This window comes from Phocoena phocoena, chromosome 3, assembly GCF_963924675.1.
Source record: "Phocoena phocoena chromosome 3, mPhoPho1.1, whole genome shotgun sequence".
NCBI classification, from domain to species: Eukaryota; Metazoa; Chordata; class Mammalia; order Artiodactyla; family Phocoenidae; genus Phocoena; species Phocoena phocoena.
In genome coordinates, this window is record NC_089221.1 from 96,186,876 (window position 1) to 96,199,997 (window position 13,122).

The 13,122-nt window shown below is 41.7% G+C and overlaps 1 protein-coding gene across 3 annotated transcripts in view; it reads right to left on the reverse strand.

Annotated features, from left to right (window-relative positions):
* Nucleotides 1-13,122, reverse strand: part of SEMA6A (semaphorin 6A) — a 61,302-nt gene that overhangs the window by 11,124 nt on the left and 37,056 nt on the right. For 2 of the 3 annotated variants that reach the window (XM_065873220.1, XM_065873219.1), the window contains one exon: nucleotides 10,425-10,580. The exons of the other annotated variant lie outside the window; for it this stretch is intronic. In XM_065873220.1, coding sequence (XP_065729292.1) covers nucleotides 10,425-10,580 — 156 coding nt within the window. The remainder of the gene's footprint in view (nucleotides 1-10,424; nucleotides 10,581-13,122) is intronic. 3 annotated transcript variants of the gene reach the window in all.

Sequence of the window (13,122 nt, forward strand, 5' to 3'; positions counted from 1 at the left end):
CCTTAACAAAATGTCAGATGATTGTGTCCAGTGTTATCTATTATTTAAGAATAATAAGAGGCTGTAGGACTGGAAACAACAAGCTCTAATATGTCCAAAAGGTTAGGCATAACGCAGTTTGCTGCCTTATAAATTTCTTGACATCATTTTCCCTTCTAATAAAGCATTGTCAGTGGTGACTATACTGAACTTCCATTATTTCTATACAGTTCATAATGGCTGCCCCTGCCTTTAGCGAAGAAATCTAATTGCAGATACATATTTGAAATAGAGTGCATCTTTTAAAAAATACAAATTTTAAAAATAATTGCAGTGGGAAGTTCCTGTTATCCCATTAAAAAGGAATCTCTTCACAAAGATAATGCCCAATTGTAGACTTACAAGAGCTTAAGAAATACTCATTAAGGATGACAAACCTTCATACCGCCCATAATTAGCTTTCTGACACCTATTAAGAGCTGTGTACTCTGTACCCAGTATATGTGAATTTATCCAACTGCGTTTCACTAGTAGACTCCAGGGCCTTTCTACCACTAAAGTGCCAGGAGACTGACCTCTGATACCGTTCTTGCAGGTCTGCTCAGGCCCGCAGTGCAGTCCACGTGCTTTGCAGGACTTCACTTGTTTATTACTTGCACAGCCTGTGTCTCCCTGGGACCAGCGAGTGGACACAGCTCTTCTGTCCTCTTTCTCTCTATGGCAATGGCATGAATTATGTATTCTGAGCAACTCTTGCAGCTTTTAAGGCCATTCTCGTGTATAATGTCAAGAAAAGAGAGGCTGTCCGCAAGAGATTTCCCGGTTTCCACTCTTTTGCCCTTGCTAGACTACTTTGTTGGTGGAGCAGCAAGGTTTGCAAAGTAAAACTTGTGTTACAAGCATTTTTTTTTTAACTCCAAGAAACGAGGCTATCAGAAAGACAGCTTTGAGACAAAGCTAATATTATTTTCCCATTATTACACACGCTCCAAAATATATGTCGACTCTTCACAATTTTATTGTTAGGACAAAACAAATTTGAGATGAACACCGTGCAGCTGAACCAATTAAAGAGCACATTTTTTTTTTTTTTTTTTTGCGGTACGCGGGCCTCTCACCGCTGTGGCCTCTCCCGTTGCGGAGCACAGGCTCCGGACGCGCAGGCTCAGCGGCCATGGCTCACGGGCCCAGCCGCTCCGCGGCATGTGGGGCCTTCCCGGACGGGGGCACGAACCCGTGTCCCTTGCATCGGCAGGCGGACTCTCAACCACTGCGCCACCAGGGAAGCCCTAAAGAGCACATTTTTAACTACACCAGATGTTCAGTTAATATGATCATGCCTAACCTAGTCCCTGTAGTCCTTGAAAGTTCCATTAAGCTGTCAGAAAACTTTGTCATTTGTGTGTGTTTTTGAGCAAAAGATAGGAGGGAATGGAAAAAAAAAAAAAAAGACTGAAGGAAAAGGGTGGGAGCAAAATGAATTCATGTCAAGGGTGATGTGGCTTGAAAAAGTGGCTACAGATTAAAGTAAGTAGCACATTTAGAAGGTGAATTGCTTTTTTTTAATACCCCAAGGTTTAAGTTGCTGATTTTAAAAGAAAAAATTAAAGTCTCTATAATCATAATTTAAGTTCATTTTTTTTTTGAGAAAATGATGTTAGGCGAAGAGAAAAGGGTTTAACTAGTATCTCTAGGAAAGAAAATTCAAATACTGGTGTTCAGATTCAGGCAGGCAGGGAGATGAAACAGCTTTCTACATGGCTGACATTTAACTTTTTTTTTTTTTTTTTTTGCGGTATGCGGGCCTCTCACTGTTGTGGCCTCTCCCGTTGCGGAGCACAGGCTCTGGACGCGCAGGCTCAGCGGCCATGGCTCACGGGCCCAGCCGCTCTGTGGCACATGGGATCTTCCCGGACCGGGGCACGAACCCGTGTCCCTTGCATCGGCAGGCTGACTCTCAACCACTGCGCCATCAGGGAAGCCCTGACATTTAACTTTATTTTTCTTCTACCCTTTCCACAATAATCTCATCAAGACCTTAGATAAATTCAGCAAGTTGTCAAGAGGATGCAAAATTAATTAGATCAAATCTACCTCTCTGCCCACACTGCTGAAAGAACAATTACAGCCGACCACGTGGGCATCCTCCCCGCCACACACTCACAGGAAAACTTGCATGTCTTCCAATAGAGAGCCCAGCACCTGACCTCACAATCTATCATTTCCCTGGGTGCCTCAAAGAAAAGCCAGAGACTGCAAATAGATTCCTTTTCTGGTAGGTGATAAAGAAATATTAATTTAGTAAACAAATAAATGGTGGCACCCTGGATTATATTAGCATTTCTTTCTCAGTCTCTCCACCAATTTCAAAATCTGTTCTGGATGAAAAGTCTGCCATGTGCCCTGCACCCCAGTGTTTTAACTAAAGTGATAGAGAAGGCTGAGTCTGGAGTTGAGCTTGCTTGGGGCTTTACCTAGGATAGAGCTCTTAGCTTGGCAAGGATCATCTACAGAAAATGCCAGTGATGTGTGGAAACACACTTTAGATCCAAAATTGATGCAAGATTCCACCTCCCAAGCTTATTGTGTGTACGTGCAATTAACCACCTAATATGATTGAATAATCAATTTATTATATATCTGTCATCTGTCAGTCTCTTGACCTCTGTATTTCCTTCCCTACCACCCATCTTCCTTCGTATCACCCACTGCTTACAGGTAAAGCCAAAACCCCTTAGCATGACTTATAATCTCAATTCCCTTTCTGGCCCTTTTAAATGCTTCTCTTACTCTCAGACTTCACTCTGCCCCACTGCTAGACAGGATGTCACCTGTGTGTACCCCCTGTTAAACTGCAAGCTCCTTGAGTGCAGGGCTTATGTTGGATCAGATCAGTGTGTACTGTAGCATTCAGCAGAAGGCTTATATGCAGCGCATGTTTGCTGAACATCTGTTGAATGAACGAAGAAAGAAGTGAACGTTGCCATTTTGCCTTTCTTTGAGACTAGGGTTATTGTTACCATTATTACATTTTCTCTTAACTATTATTTTCTAGTGCTCTGATTCCAGTTCATATCCTTCAAAGTTGTGGAAATGAGAAATGAAAACAAAGGCAGCCATATAATTGAAGAAGAAAAATAACCCCATATAGTTTACACAACTGTTGATAAAAACCCGAGGTTAAATTAAAATTAGAAAGAAACAGTAGTTTTAATCATACCCTTGTTTAGGAACAGTTTGACTTCTAAGCCTTCTTCACTTAAAAGTGGTATTTGGAAGCTTGCTTTCAGTGATAATTTTTAAAATTACTCTAACATATTTCAAACGCATATACAACTTGTAGTGATATTTCTCTGGAATTAAATACAATGATAATATTTTTCACAGAATGAAATCTTTACTTCAATTCCTCTTATAAGGGTTATTTTAGATTTTCTAAGAGTTGAAGGGCAAATGTAGACTAGAGATTAGATCTTATATACTCACTGGAGAAGTTATCAGCAACCTCTTCAGTAGGATTGCCAGGTAGCAAATAAATATACAGAACTCCTGGTTAAATTTCAACTTCAGATAAATAATAATGTTTCAGTATAAGTATGTCCCGTGCAGTAGATGGGGCATACTTATACTAAAAAATTATTCATGGTTTATCTGAAATTCACATTTAACTGAGCACTCCATTTTATGTAGCAACCCTACTCTTCTGCCTCCAAATAATGGGCTTCTACTGGTTCCCCGTAAATATTCTTCAGACTCACTCTAAACTTTCAGAGATTAAAATAGCTTAACAGCATAACAAAAATGACAGTAAGCCTTTATGGGGCAGGTTTAGCACAATTTACAAATTTAAAAATATACTAATGGACTAAATTTCAAGAATTATATCTTCATCAGCAACAACAGCAACTTAGATGCCAACTTTCTTACGAACTTTGAAAGATACCTTTCCTCTAACCCTCAAAGCCAGAAGTAAGGAAACTCAGGGCTTCCCTGGTGGCGCAGTGGTTGAGAGTCCGCCTGCTGATGCGGGGAACACGGGTTTGTGCCCTGGTCCGGGAAGATCCCACATGCCGCGGAGCGGCTGCGCCCGTGGGCCATGGCCACTGAGCCTGCGTGTCTGGAGCCTGTGCTCCGCAACGGGAGAGGCCACAACAGTGAGAGGCCTGCATACCACAAAAAAAAAAAAAACAAAACAACAAAAAAAAAACCCCAGAAATAAGGAAGCTCTAATTCAGAAGCGTTGTTGGAACAACAGCAACCAGTCCCCCATCTCTTAGTGTTCCCTGGCCCTGACCGTGCACGTTCCTACCTGGTTGAGTTAGTCATCGATTGTTAGGTGGAAGTTGCAGCCCTTTGCCCCCCCGCTAGCAGCCCCTTCCCCATCAAATAGAACCCCTCTCAACCCCCTTCTCTGAGTTCTCTTCCAAGACGGTCCTGTTCTACCATCACATTTAAAAATGGCTGTGATACTATAGGTTTTACTAATAAAAGCTATGCATATTACCATGGAGTTAAGTTTTTTTTGTTTTAAATAGAGCTCAGGATGTTCAAAAAGAGCCTGAGTTTGCCAGCATTTCCACAAAACTTTTAAATGAGTCCTGTACCAGAGGTACCTCACTTCCCTCATCCTCCCTGTCAAGTGATATATGACTGCTATAATATTGGCACTGAAGGGGACGACTAAAGGGTCAGAGAAGCCGTTTCCAAGGGCTATGTCCTTGATGTGTTCAGCCAGGTTGTCTTCAGTTGTCTAACATCTTTTTCTAAAGTCTGCCGTGCACCGTTTTGCCTTGTTCACAAAGACAATAGTGGTCGTAAAGGCTTTTTGGTGCATTTTTGTGTCTTTGTGTGCTTCATCTGTCTCGCAGTTTGATATTTCTTGGACAGGAACTATGTCTATCTCTAGTTTAGCCTCTAATTCCTTATATTGGCATCCAATACTGCGCTGTAGAGCCAGTAATAAATTTTGCTTGAAGACTCCTCAGAAAACATTTTTGTTATGTAATGTTACTGAAGAAACGGCAGAGAAAATGCAATCCAAGTTTAGGAGTCAGGGAAAGAAGAGAATCTTATTTTTCTCCCTTTATTACCGTCATCAGCAATACTTTTCTCTGTAAATAAGATCACCTGCATATGACTTGATAGGAACCAAGAAATCACTTTCCCCATTGGGAGAACTGAGATGCTTTAAAATCCTTCATCCATTAGATTTTAAGCATTGCAGATTGTTAAAACACAGAAGCTGTCGGGCCAGGCTCTGTTACCAAATATACTCTCTTAAAATGGGATTTCCTAGCCTGTTCATGAAGAAAGCCTGGCTCTGTGGGTTTGGGACTCAAAATAGGTAAAGTTTGAAAGAGAGAAAAGGGAAAAAAGGGTCAAGTGTAGGCTACTGCCAAGTCAGGGGAACATGCTGTAGCCCAAGAGTCCTTACAGATCTCAGAAAAGTAGGCGGGAAGCAGAAGTGCTGGAGGTAAACTTTCCCCGGGCCACAATTTGGGAAATAACGAGCTGCTGTCTACACTTGGATGCTCACTGCTGGTCTGGAGAATCATCTCGCCAGACGCTTCACAAGCCTAGAATGACTAATCTCTTTTTAGTCTAAATCCATTTTACTCTCAATTCCTACTTGACCAAACTTCTCATCCCTAATCACAAAGCTCAGTAGTTGGAAGAGAAATCAGAAGAACACCAGGTCATATAACTGCAGAGCTCAGAGCCCAGCTAGAAGGTAGGGCCATTATTCAGTCTCGTTCTTCCAAATGCCAGAAGCACAGTTTTGGTCTAGGTTAATCATCACTGGACTTTTTAAATTGCTCCAGGCCAGAGTTACCCACACTTTACTCACCAGCTACCAATGCTACAGTCCTAGTGAAATCAGTGAGCCTCACTTACCATGTTATTTACTTTTTATACCTCTGTATCCCTATACTTCCTGAATTAGTAGTTACTTAATATTTTATTTAAATTACCTTTAAGGTGAGTTTCCAGTGGAAACTTTACATAATTATCATAAATGGAAAAAAGTGTCACTTTTCATAAATAGAAGGTAACCCTAAAAATAAAATTAACTGAAAGCAAAACAATGTTTGTTCCAGCTAGCTCCAGCTGCATGGCAAAGCCCCCAATCTAAAGCCTGTTCTTTCTTCTCAGAAGGGTAGTAGCAAGTTTCTGGAGTTGTTAAAGCACCAAGCTGAGGCTTTTGCCTTGACATAACCAAGAAGACGGAAAGAGAAATGAAAGGGGTGTTAACTTTCCACCACATGATTCAGTATTCTTGAAGGCCGTGGTGTCTCTGAGCCATCCAACTCATCTCATGTAAGATGTGACGTGTCCTACTTGGAGGCTGTGATGCCTTTGAGGAATAAATAATTGACTGTAAAGAGGATCGTTGATAAACTCTATGATTTATACAGTTCCATTCAGGATTGTTATGCAGTGTGGCCAGTATACTCATCACTCTTCATAGACCTTCTGAATCTTACTGGAATGTTATTTCCCAAACTAAAAATTGCTTACAAAATAGCTTGTACCTTGATTAAAATATATTCAGCATTTGCTGTACATTTTAGGTTAAATTATTCATTTGATCTCTAATTTAAATTCTGTTTCTACATCTTTTCCTTGTCTGTAATGACATCTTCTTGACTAAATATAATAATGTGATAATATCTTGTTTTAAAGATTTCCCAAAATATATAAGCATATATATAAGCTCTGGCATTTCCAATCAAATGGGAACATTTTTGTATATATTGACTATTTCATCAGTTTTTTGAGAGCTCACAAGAACTCTAGAAAATAAACTCTGAAGTAGGGGATTTTCTTCTAATCTGATTTATTCTTGTGTCTTTGTGGCAGTGGTCCATGATTACATTAGACATTTATGCTACACAGCTCTCTTGGCAGATCTGTCCCTGGCTAATTTCCTCACCTATCTTGCAGTCTTCTTGGAAATCGGGTTTTGGAGGATTATTGCCTTTGGTCAGAAACAAGAGACACAAGAGTGGCTATTAATTCCCAGTATTGCTTAACCTAGAAAGGAAAGCTCTTATTTCTTTTGCTGTGGGAAGGGGATGAGGGGAGACAAGCCAGATCTAAAAATAAACTGGATTTTCTTTCTTATTCATATGTAATTAGAGCCCCTTTGTAACTACTCATTACCACCTCGATAGTTATAGGATGAATAAATAATATATATTTTTAAATGTGGCAAAACCAAGAAAGAAGTAGCCAGGGCTGCTTCTAATTTATCAACTTGGTGATTAAAGGGCTGGCTCTAGAGGCTCCAGACATCTAGGGAGCCAGAGATAAAACAGGGCAGTTGGCTGTGTTTTTACTAATGAATCTAGGGCTTGTGAAAGATATCAGGCAATTTTAAAGAAAAGCAGCAAGGACAAGAGATATTAGACAAGGCCAGTAGGGTAATGAAGGACAAGGCCAGTTACTGAGCGAGAAAATTACTTCATTTTCTGCGATAATACTTGTGTATGCTTTGTAGCTCTCTTCTCATGCTTTGTTAGTATGGCTGTATATATCTACGTACAGCATCGGAATGCTACCCCCAGTGTAGAAGGAAAGAGCCTTGGAACGTTCCGCAGAGGGGCAGAGGGCTTGGGTCTATTATTTTGAAAGGGGGAGGCTAAGAACAATGGTAGCAGAAGGGGGTTAGATTGCAAGGTGAGGAACAGTGCTTTGACAGAACGTGAGGGACGCACAGGATTAAATCAAGACGAAAGACACAGCAAGGAAAAGAAAGAAAAAGGCAAGCAAACATACTCTGGAAATGCAGAACTGTTTGGAGGATGAGCTGGGACCCGGAGTGGGATCAACCCAGTGGTGCTCAACATTTCTGCAGAGCAGAGCTCTGGGCTCGTTTGCTCACTGGTCTTTTTTCAGCAGCCAGAATGAAAAGGGCATGGGACACTTGACTCCTCAGCTAGCTGGTCAGCAGACACGTTTTCTGCTTAGTGGGGAAATGTGCGGTATTTTACAAACAGTTCCAGAGTATATTTAGCTCCTAAAGCTGGGGCACACAAATGTCACATTCCCATAAGACAATTGGCCCAGTGAAAAGAGCACCCACCAGAGGCCCGCAGGAACCCCATTAAACTCTGGCATCCCAGGAGGTGCTGCACACCCGGATGTGACATCATTAAGGCACCCACGTCAGGGAATGGAAAGAAGCGAGGGATCACAGATTGGGTCAAGTTAAAGGACGTAATCATGAGTCAGAAAAGAAACAAGACTTTTCCAACGGAGAAGTAACGCCATCACCAAGTCATACCACACAGTGCTTGGCAAAACAAAAGTTCAAAGTAAATCATGAACATTAAACAGAAAAACACTTCAGAGCAAAATGGAAATTAAAATCATAAAAAATCATGACAAAAGGAACATCAAGCTACATTACTTCTTTATTTTTAAAGTTTCTGCATAACAACTCATTGTCATTGCCCTATCAAATACACACATAATCAGTTGTCAAAAATGAAGCTCAAATTTGACAGGGCAAGGCAAGGAGTTAATAGCACGAGAACAGTGATCATGTTAAACACCCATGCAATCACCTCTGCCACCATTGTTTGACAATTTGTAGACTGCTTCCAGCTTTGTCAATATTCATGATAAGACCCAAGAGAATGAACAATGCCGAATTTTAAAATGATCTGTCAAAGTGTTAATTGGACTCTTTGATAACCTCCCTCCCTCGGGAGAGGTAACGATTGGAGAAAATTCACACCATCCGTCTCAGTGAAGCGAAGAGGAAATGACTGTAACCAACAGCTAGATATTTGGTTGACATATTTAATGCTTTACTGGAAAGGCTGTTTGGTTTTTCAGAAAGTTGCAGTGGGCAAATACAAAGTGATTTTTACTGTGTTGTCTGTTCTTGAGAACTCGGCCAAGACTAACACATCTGCGGTCGGGAGCCACACAGAACAAATAATGGCACATGCTAGGGCTGGTGGCCTGCTGTGATAGTTCTGCCCCATTACGAATTGGCCTGGTGCTTTCTTGCGATGGTTAAGAGCAGGGATCCCACCAATTTAGAGGCTGCTGAGACAAAAGCCACTTAAAAAAAAAAAGATTGGGGCAGGACATATTAACAGTGAGAAGTTATAGAAGAATAATAAAATCGATTAAGGGGATATATTAAAGAACGAGTTAAGGGACTTCCCTGGCCGTCCAGTGGATAAGACTTCACCTTCGGACGCAGGGGGGGCGGGTTTGATCCCTGGTAGGGGAGCTAAGATCCCACATGCCTTGCGGCCAAAAAACTAAAACAGAAGCAATATTGTAACAAATTCAGTAAAGACTAAAAAAAAAATAAAAAAGTTAAAAGGACTACATCTTCCCATTTTGGGCTTGGCCTGTAGCAGCAGAAGGTACGACGTTCTCAGGAGATGAGCCGCCAAAAAAAAAAAGGTGAAAATTTAGTGTGTGAGTCTGCCTAGCAAACATTCTCTAAAAGTAAAGATGGAAATATGTATACAGAAAATCCTGGGGGAAGACACGATAGAGACTGTCTTCCAAGGGTCACTGTGGCTGGTCTGCCCTTGAGACTCGAATCCCTGCTTGGATGAAACTCTTGAAAACATATAGAAGTAAACAAGGCTGAATGGGGGGAAACAGCTCGCGACATAACTGAGCTTTTCAGTCTCTGATTTACAAGACTTTTTTGGACAAGTAAAGGCCTCTTTGGTTGCAGCTGCAACTAAAGTAGGATGTGTTACCAGAAGCAGCAAATGGCGAGAAAAGAGATGACATTTCCTGTCTCTAGTTGAGCAAAGAAAGCCAGGGAGAATTTAGGACAGTTCACAGTAGAGTCCCTTTCATTTAGTGCAGCTTCGTTTCCATTTTAAATGCATAGCAATTCTGCTTGATTAAATAACATATTTTTGTTTGAGCTGTTATCCTCTAAGGGCAATGAAGTGCGTCTCAGGACCTCAGCTCTATTCAAATTCAGCACCATGCGGGAGTGAGGGATGCTACCAGCCAGAAAAGACTCAACTCTGCTATTTCTCCATTCACTGATTAAACGGGCTTTTACTTTGATTACGTGTACTTGCCAAAGCCCGCACCACATTCCATCCCATTATGGGGGAAGAGAGGATCCAGAAATCACTGAACGAGCTAAGAGGAGTGGAAAGGGATCTTAGCAGCCAGTATCTGCTTTGGGCCAAGCCACGCCTCTCTTGGGTGGAGGAAGCTTAGAGGATGTGTTATTTGTTTTGTGTGGTTTCTCCTTGGTCAGGGAATCATTGTGGATCAAGCCTAGCATAGAGGATCGGGTTGCAGCCTTTTCTGAGACGCTTTCAATCATAGTGTGTTGGAGGTTCGTTCCTTAAATGCTGCTATGATTCAGCTGGAAGCAGTTCCATAGTCCTCCCCACTTTTCCCTCCCTCTCCCCCCAGAGGAAGAGGTACTTCCAAGGCCTTACCCTTCTTGTCTTGGTGATTATGGGAAGACACTGCCCCCAAAGAGTCTGTGCTGTCAGGTGAATCATTCCAGTCCAGCATTCCTCCCCTAGACTCATACCCCTCTTGAGCCGCCGAATTGGACGTGGTGGTGCTGGGCAGGAGGGAACTGGAGTGCCCTGTTTTCATCACAAATATAGTTAGGGAAAACATCACCGGAGACACCCGCTCTCCCTTTGCTCAGAGGCCAGGAGGTTGGACACCCACGCTGGCTGTAAAAGACTCAAAGGAGATTGTCCTAGAAATAACAAGACTGGTGGGTAGGATTCAGCAGAAGACCCCTTGTAGTTAGAGGATGAAGGGCCGGATCTCGTCTCTGCTGCTTGCTGGATGAGCCTGAGGGAATCACTTAGGCTCTCTGGGCCTTGGTTGGTTTTCCCTGTGCACGAAGTGGAGATGATGTCGTTTACCTCCCAGTGTTGGAAGGATAAAGTGACATCATGTTGAAGGTACCTAACAGTATCTGACACATAGTAAGCGCTCAAGAAGTATCAGAGTCCTTCTTTGGTATTCTCACAGCAGCACTAAGGTAGAATGTGTCCACTCTGGGGAGAGCATTTGTGACGGATGGGGCAGGTTTATGGTACTGGATGAGCCTCTGCCCCGTCACAAACAACTCAGCTGCCCTGAGCCTTTCCCATGGAGGATGTGTCTAGTTTTCAGCTGCAACTCAGCCTCACAGGCATTCCTCTTTGCGGGGGAAGTGACTGGTTTCTAAAGGGATCTGCTCCCACCCCCTCCTTCCTGGAACAGAGGCCTCAACTGCTCCATGTTGTTATGGCTGTGCCTTTTGTGTCTTATTCCAGCCAAGTTAGTTTCATGGTTTCATGACTCATACTAGTGAGAGGTGGTTTTCTGAGGCCACACTGACTGATCCAATTCAGATTAGAAAGGGATAGCTTTTTGAGATCCAGAGTGGCCTACCCTAGGATAATGCCAGAGGAAGAATGGCTACGTTGGGAGTTATGGCAGAAACTGGATGTTTCCTGTGAGCACATTTCTAAGCTTTCCCCCCCATCATTCCACAAGGTTAAATGCAGATCATATCTGGTGCTTTGATCTAAGCTGTCACAATGATTTAAAGAAGCCCCACTACCTGTTCTCTCTGGTGGAAATAAAAAATAACCTCTCTGTGATTTTCAAGTAGAGTCTTTGGCTTATTAAAGCATCTTACCTATAGCAGCCTCTTGAACAATTTTTAAAAAGACATCAAGGCAACCACTGTGAATGTGTAATTGGGGCCTTTGGTAGAAAGTAGGACAGATTCACAAGTGGCTCCAGCCTTGGGCTGTGATCACCGCATATGTGATAAACATGTTACTAGCCACCAGAAAGAAAGATAATGAATGCACTGCATTCTTCTCTTTTACAATTATTATTGGAAGTTGGATTCCTAGGAGACTTTAATACTATAAATTACATACTATATATACACACACACATATACACACACATGCGTGTGTGTGTTTATGAATAAAGCGGGGAAAAGCAAGCGAGCCAAGTGGCTTATCTAAGCTATAGGATTTCCGTGGAGGCTCCACACTTGAAGTGTTACCACAAAGCTTTGGTAACGTCTAAGAGGCCCCTTTCTGTGTAAGAGCTTGTTTGGCTCTTAGACAGCTTCAAATATCTGCTTTGTTGCAAATAGTCTAGTTCGCATCCAACTGCTAAAAACCTGTTCATTTAAAAGTAAAGAATTCTTGCGTCTAGACTTTTTGTTTTCATATTTCTGGGTTTCACATCTCATCTCCCAATACTGGTAAGAGAACAAGGGTAGGAAAATTATTAACCTGGAATCGGCAATACAGACTTTCTTTTACTTCCTTTATGCTTATATTGAGGTCTAAAATATAGCCCTATTTTCTACTCTTGAATTCAACAATGCTCTCATGCAATATACGGTCAACCTAAGAGACTTCAGCACCCAGCCTAAGCAAACAATTAGAAATAGCTTTGCAGGGCGTCAGAAAGGGGGGAAGGAAAAAAAGAAGCCTCTCCACCAAGTAGCAAGAATTTCTTTTACCTGAATTGATATGCATTTTGAGCACTTTCAATTTAACTGTGTTCAAGGGGCAATTTTATGGTAATGCCATTAAGTATGGTTTAGGGAGAACATTTCTTAATACGGTAATCTAGGGGAAATATATGCCTAAGGGACACATTCTCTGTAGAAAGATTTCCTGGACCATATGCTGCAAATATATGGAAAACTCATTGGTAATGGAAAGCTATGGCTATGAGAGGAAATTAATGTGGACCAGATGGTAGTTAGGTAGGAAAATGTTTCACACAAATGTGAGAAATCAGCTCCTGCCTATTGCTGAAGTGTTAGTCTAATACCCACCACATCTCCATATTCTACATGTAAATCTAGAGAAACCATGCATCTGATGTACTCAAATGGAAAAAAAAAATAGAGCAGCATGAGGTCTGTAATCTTTTAAACTTATGCTTGAGGACAGGCAATGTGTGTCATGGGTGAAGCAAACAGTCGGAGAAAGCAATGCCTGATTCTCAAGAATTTTAGAACTGCCATGTAAAAGCACCATTAAGCAGCCATCCTTAGTTTGAAATCAAAGAGGTGTATTATTATTACCTCTCCAACTGTTAAAAGAAAATCACTTATATTCCTTCTTAGAGTCTGATTCTACAGGCTATATT